General features: G+C 62.5%; 1 protein-coding gene across 1 annotated transcript in view; it reads left to right on the top strand.

The window, feature by feature from the left end:
* Positions 1 to 4738, top strand: part of CASTOR2 (cytosolic arginine sensor for mTORC1 subunit 2) — a 30415-nt gene extending 25677 nt beyond the window's left edge. The window contains exons 3-9 of the mRNA XM_040972780.1: positions 804 to 997; positions 1112 to 1244; positions 1600 to 1723; positions 2127 to 2240; positions 2486 to 2568; positions 2751 to 2845; positions 2991 to 4738. Of these exons, the coding sequence (XP_040828714.1) occupies positions 804 to 997; positions 1112 to 1244; positions 1600 to 1723; positions 2127 to 2240; positions 2486 to 2568; positions 2751 to 2845; positions 2991 to 3056 (809 nt within the window). The 3' untranslated portion in view covers positions 3057 to 4738. The remainder of the gene's footprint in view (positions 1 to 803; positions 998 to 1111; positions 1245 to 1599; positions 1724 to 2126; positions 2241 to 2485; positions 2569 to 2750; positions 2846 to 2990) is intronic.
* The last annotated feature ends 2031 nt before the right edge of the window (positions 4739 to 6769 follow it).

The following is a 6769-nucleotide window of genomic DNA, read 5'->3' on the forward strand; positions in this document are numbered from 1 at the left end:
AAGTGACACCTTGGCGGGTTGGGATGGGCTGTGCGCACCCGTGGCCTCTTGCCGAGTTCTGAGTGCACCCCGCCGCTCCCTCGCCCCCACTCGGCATCACATGCTTGTGCCACTTTGTCTTTTTATAAACTGAAATTCTTTATCTGGGAGCCAGAGAGGCAAACACGGATGGAGAGTTCCACGGCCACTGATGGGCCACCGCCTCCAGATGCCCGCCGTGGCTAGCTTTGTAATAGCGTGCATAGTCACGGATGCCTGCGATGGGGTGGCCATGCCCCAAGGTGGGCAGTCAGGGCAGCAAGCCCTTGACTCCCCCAGGCTCCTAGGAGGGCCTTGAAGGACAGTCACCGCCCACCCCAGTGTGGGCATCCTTCCTAAGACATCCAAGGCGTAGGCTTGGCAGCACTGGGAGGGAGACCCAGGGCTCCCACCCCCACCCTCAGTTTGCAGACTGCACACCTGTCCCCGTGGCCCAGTAGTAGCAGAGACACAACTCCCCAAGTGGCACACAACTCCCCAAGGACTGTAAGGACCAGGAGGTGACGCAGGTCGTCAGGTTCCTGCCCCAGAAGCTGAGATTGTGTATTGATAAGCTGCTTCCCATGGGCTCCAAGGCAGGCACCTGTTCCATCTTGCCCGATTAACCAGTGATACCACTGAGGCCCAGAGAGGGACGGGCCAGCCAAGATCACACAGCATGTCAGGGGTACCGGAGCTGGCCGGTCTCAGCCCTGCGCTCCTCGCCAGCCCCCTGGGATGCGCGGGACCCCAGCAGTCACTGAGCCACCTTCTGTGTTCCCCAGAGCTGCCCTCCTCCGAGCACCTGAGTGTAGCGGATGCCACCTGGCTGGCCCTGAACGTGGTGTCTGGTGGCGGCAGCTTCTCCAGCTCCCAGCCCATTGGTGTGACCAAGATCGCCAAGTCGGTCATCGCCCCGCTGGCCGACCAGAACATCTCCGTGTTTATGCTGTCCACCTACCAGACGGACTTCATCCTGGTGAGTGTGTCACTCTTGCCGCCATCTCCTCCTGCTTCTGGGTGCGGGGACAGTTCAGGCTCCCTGCGGGGTGCTCACAGTCCCACCTGCCCCACCCCACCCCACCCTCTGCAGGTACGCGAGCGAGATCTGCCCTTCGTCACCCACACCTTGTCATCAGAGTTCACCATCCTGCGGGTTGTCAATGGCGAGACGGTAGCAGCCGAGAGCCTCAGCATCACCAACGGCTTTGTGAAGCCCAAGATGGGTGAGCAGGGGGCGGGGCGGGGGCAGAGCCCCTCGGGAGCACAGGTTTCTGTGCTCGGAGCAGGCAGACATGACCTGGCCGGACTTGGCTGCTCGTGTCTGCCTGGGCCTGAGCCAGAGCTTAGGGAACAGGTAGGAGTGGCGCCAGATGGTGCGGGCAGGGAAAAGCGGTCCCCAGGCAGCACGTGCAAAGGCCCAGGGGCCCCTGGGCAGAGTCACTGGAACACCACGGGCGGTGATGGAAGCTGAGAAGGCTCCTCTGGGTCCTGCCCGAGGCGGTTGCATCCCAGGACCCTGTTCCTGGACCACCCCACGCTGTCCTGGCTGCAGTGTCCCTGTCTTTCTCCCTCTCGCAGTCCAGAGGCCAGTGATCCACCCGCTGTCCAGCCCAAGCAACAGGTTCTGTGTGACCAGCCTGGACCCCGACACACTGCCCACTGTTGCCACCCTCCTCATGGACGTCATGTTCTACTCCAATGGGTAGGCACCCCAGGACTGCCGGCTGGCGGGGGGGGGGGGGCACGGAGCTGCCCCAGGACTGCCGGCTGTGGATGGGGGGACACGGAGCTGCCCCAGGACTGCCGGCTGTGGATGGGGGGGGCACGGAGCTGCCCCAGGACTGCCGGCTGGGGGGGCACGGAGCTGCCCCAGGACTGCCGGCTGGGGGGGCGGGGGCACGGAGCTGCCCCAGGACTGCCGGCTGGGGGGGCACAGAGCTGCCCTGGGAGGTGGCCTCATGGGACAGACACCAGCAGCCCTGTCAAGTGTGGTGCCTGACCCCATGAATGCCACCCCATGTTGCTGAGAACACCAGGGAGGCAGGGCAGGGGGTAGGGACAGGGTTGCCGTAGTGCCCCCCCGCACCCACTCCCTGGCCCCCCAGAGTGAAGGATCCCATGGCTGCCGCTGGTGAGGACTGCGGCCACATCCGCTTCTTCTCCTTCTCCCTCATCGAGGGTTACATCTCCCTGGTGATGGACGTGCAGACCCAGCAGAGGTGAGTGGGGATGGGGGGGCTGGCACAGTGCCCACCATGGGCAGGGTGTGGGAGACTACAGCCCCTGGGCCATGTGTGCCCAAATCCCACCCAGCCCACCCCACGCCCACCCCCAGCTTTTTTCCGTTGAGTGGATCAGGCCAGCTGCACCCGAAGACTGGCCCTGCCTCATGGGGGGAGAACCAGGGTGGGGGGGGGGATGTATGGTTAATCTCAAGGGGGCCCCCCTCTCTCACCCCACTTAGGTTTCCTGGGAACCTGCTGTTCACCAGCGCGTCCAGGGAGCTGTGGAAGATGGTGCGCATTGGCGGGCAGCCGCTGGGATTCGGTGAGCCTCGCAGGGCACGGGGGTCACTCTAAGCTCAGGGGAGGAAGGCGAGGAGGCGGAAGAGGAAGCTAGGAGCCAAGCCCCGGGGGTCTGGGGATGGGTGCGGGGTGGACACTGCCTGCTGAGGGACCTTGCAGGCGGAGCAGCCAGGCCGAGGCATCTGAACGCGCCCTGCGTCCTAGATGAGTGCGGCATCGTGGCCCAGATCTCCGAGCCCCTGGCTGCGGCCGACATCCCTGCCTACTACATCAGCACCTTCAAGTTCGACCATGCACTGGTGAGTGGGGGCTGGGGGCGGGGTCCTGGGTCCACGGGGACGGGGCAATGACCGGGCTCTGGGCTCCCACTGGGAGTAGAGTTCGAGGGTGGGGCCGGGGCGTGGTCACAGCTCACCTGCGGGCCATGTGTCCCTCCTCTGCCAGGTACCGGAAGAGAACATCAGCGGCGTCATCAGCGCCCTGCAGGTCAGTCAGGCCGAGAAGCACTAGGAGCGTGCCGGGCCCAGCCCCCCGCCCCAAGATCGTCCTCGCAGTATTTCTCCACGGACTGGAAAATCGGCCTCAGAGACTCCAAGGCAGGGGCCTCTAGGACGCTCCCCGATTGTGACCCCTCCAGGCCTGAGGCCCAAGCCAAGGCCTCCCCCAGGCCCTCCTTCCTGCCTGCCCCAAGTCCCCAGGCCCTCCAGCCATGATCCCCATCGCTCCCCCTCCAGCCTTACCCCCCGAAAAGATAAGCTGGGCTTGGAGGGGGCGGCTGGGAATCAGTCATGGATGGAAGTGGGCAGCTGGGCAGTGTCTCCTGCCGCCTGGTGGCTGAGTAGGGCTGACTGCGTGTGTGGACCCCTGGAGAACCCTGGATGGCCTCAGTGTCCACCAGCTCAGGGCCCACTCCCTCAGACGCACACAGCGAGACTGTGGAGAGGGACCCTGTCCACGCCCTCCCCTCAGTCCCGGCCAGGAGACCCAGCAGCCTGGAGTGCCAGCCCCTGTCCTCCTGCTGTCCCCTAGAGCCTGCTCGGGCAGGCAGAGCCTCAGCTCCCTCGACAGGGGCATCCCCAGCCTCCTAGATCTAGACCAGCACAGGGCTCCCCCATGGTCCTGCCCCCCTGCCCTGTCCCCCACTCCCCGGGGCCATGCAAGGTCTCTGCCCCCAGCGCCCCTGCCTGCCTGCCCCCCTGTACCTGGGGCCGCAGTGCTCAGGAGCATTTAACCTGGGAGGCAGCTTAACTGAGCCTTAATAGACGAACCCGTGCTTCGCTTTAGTTTTTTATTTAATGTACTTGTGCCCGGGCTGCTGCCAGCAGCCGGTCGTCGCTGCTGTTTTCGGGAGATGAAGCAGGGCGGGGCCTCAGGAGCTCCGCGTTACCTGCCCAGCACGCTGCCCAGGGACAGATGCGAGCAGTGGCTCTCCCTTTGAGTGTGGGGGCCAGGGGCAGGGGTTTGGTGCGAGCTGAGGGGGCCGGGGGCTTCCCTCTGGGCCTCCCAAGCCAGCCTGGTTCTGTCAGACCACAAGGCCACAGAGAGCTGGGCAGCAAGTGGCAGCCCTCCAGGTTGGGGGGCTCCTGCCCAGGAGGCCCAACACCTGCTGCTTCATTGCTATCAGGGGCCTAGCCGAGTTGGGCTGCTGCCGGAAGCTCAGAGAGGAAGGCAGGGAGGGTTTTGCTTGTCCCGCCAGTGGTGGTCTGTGGGTCCTTCCGCCCCCTTCTCCCAGCAGGGTGGGTCAGAGACGGGAGCTCTTTAGGCTGCCTGGGGGCTGCGTGGGACCAGCCACTCCTGTTAGAAAAAACCCTTGGGTTTTGTGGATTTTTTTTGTTTTGTGTTGTTTTGGATGAATTCATTCTTTTTGCACAAAAGCTCCCAAAATAAACCAAATCTTGGCTGTTGTCTGCTGGTCCCACAAGGTGGCCCTGGCAGTGGCGGAAGTCCCCCCTCTGACCTCGGAAGGCCTTGCCTGTCCGTGGCTCGTCCGTCACTTTTTCGCCTCTCCTCCGTGCCAGGCGAGCAGCAGCCCCTTGTCGGCCCTCCCCTGCCCCCCACCCGCGGCGTACGTCCCTAGACCTCCTTGGGCCTGTCCGTTGTACACATCTATGAATACCTGTGTTTTATGTTGATAGAGCTGTATACTGTACATAGCATATATACTTGAGCAATATATACGTTAATATATACTGTGTGCGCGTGGGAGTGGGCCCGCGCCTGCAGGCATGGTTTTTTGTTGTTGTTGGGGTTTTTTTGTTTTGTTTTCCAAGCCGCCGTCTATTTTACCTTCAAGTATATGGGCAATACGGTCACTAGAGAAGCCCAGGGAGGGTTTCTTGAGATCTGACCAGAGAGAAAAACAAAGCCAGCAACCCAAGGAGCCAGCATCCAGGGCCTGCCACGGCCTGGGCCCCCCCGCCCCTGCACCTCCTTGTCTGCTCTGAGCAGAGGGCAGGGGACATGGGCCCTCAGAGTTCGGAACAGAACAGCAGCCCCCTCTGCACCCCTGTTCGGAGTTTCCCCCGCCTCCACACCCAGACCTGGTGACCTCGCTGCTGGCGGCTCACCTGGCACGTGTGATTTGGGTTTGTTTTGGTTTTTTGTTTTGTTTTTTTCTTTAACCTGCAAGCTCAGAGATCTCAGGTTCTCCTCCCAGGTCTCTTCCTGGGGACCGGCTGACAAAAGCGCGTGTGACCCTGATGTTAGTGTGTGGGACCCCACTTCTTGGCCACAGGGGGCCCTGTGCTTCTCCCACACCTTCCTCCTGCTTCTGTGTGTCCTCTGTGTGCTGTCACCTCTCTGTGGAATCCACTCTTGCGTTGCCGGGGGGGGGGGTGGCTTTCCCTGGGGCCAGCTACTCTTGTCTGCTGCTTCCCGTGCCACCTGCCATGGCCTGGCTTGCTGAGTGTTAAGGGTCTCTCTGAAGCCCCTGCTCTCAGATCACCTGCCCCAGCCTGGCCCTGCTGATGAAAAATAGGGCGGGGACACCCCCTGTAGAGTCTGCAGGGACAGGACAGGCTGCCGAGCCCCAAGCTGCCTGCTGAGCATCAGGGGCTCTGGTCAGAAAGGTCCAGGAGTCGGAACTGCATCCTCACTGCTCACCTCCCCATCCCTGCACCCTGCACCTGGACAGAGCCTGAGCAGGGACCACCCCTCTTCTGGTGATCAGGATCTTCTCCCATTCACCTCTCCACACAGGGGAACCCGCCTTGTCCTCGAGCCCCCAGCCTTGACTCGGCCAAGGTTCTGGCATGGCCAGCTCTGCAGCCCCTTCCTCCGTCCAGGGAGGCCGCCAGAGCCTTGGCTCAAGGCACACGGCCAGGCGGGAGAGCCCCTGTTCTCCCAAGATGCCTCCCAAAGCACCAGCATCCATCCTGACCCGGGCCTGGGCAGCCTGGCTGTGCTGACCAGCCAGGGACGTTTGCTCTGGTAGGGCTTGATCCAGCTCCTGTCCCAGCCCTGACCCCGTCTACCTGACAGATCTCTTTAAAGATGAGCCTGGACGCACCCCTAGCCCGTCCTGCCTTTTAGCTGGGCTTCAAAATTTGGCCCCAGGACAAGGAGGGGTCTTCCAGAAGGGTAGAGTGAAACTCTGGGACCAACAGGAAGAGGCCCCCCAACAGTGTCAGGGGCGCCCGGGTGTGGAGCTTATTGACCAAGATTTTCAGAAGCTGGGGTCAGGCCCAGAGAGGCAGAGTGGCAGCTGGGCAGCTAGGGGAACTAATCAGAAACAGCAGACCCCATGCGACCCTTTCCACGACGGGGCATGGTCGGGAGCTTTGGTCTCCAGGCCTTCCTGGGAGGGAGGTGGAGATCAGGACAGGTCTGTGGCAGACAGGAGGCTGTGAGAGCTGCAAGTGCAGGTGGTCCCTGCCCCTGGGGGAGTCAAGGAGGCGAATGTGTGCATGTTTATACAAGCATAGGTGCGTGTGAGCATGTCTGTATGCTAGAACATGTATGTGCGTGTACAGAGCTCACACCCGAGCCCAGGTATTCAGAGGCTCAGGGATAGAGGTGGCTGGGGACCCTGCCCCCACCTGACTGACTTGCCCACCTTGTCTTCAGGAGTACCAGGTGACCTGAAGGCAAGGTCATGGGGGTAGACGTCCCCTCACCAACAGGGACTTGTCCTGGCCCGGTGGGGGAGGGCCAGAAGCAGGCAGAATTCAGGAGCCAACACAGTCCAGGCCCAGCCCAGTCTCTTTTGCACAGCCTCAGTTTAC

This window comes from Ochotona curzoniae, unplaced genomic scaffold (genome assembly GCF_017591425.1).
Source record: "Ochotona curzoniae isolate NIBS_2020 unplaced genomic scaffold, NIBS_Ocur_1.0 contig_2321, whole genome shotgun sequence".
In the NCBI taxonomy this organism is placed as follows: domain Eukaryota; kingdom Metazoa; phylum Chordata; class Mammalia; order Lagomorpha; family Ochotonidae; genus Ochotona; species Ochotona curzoniae.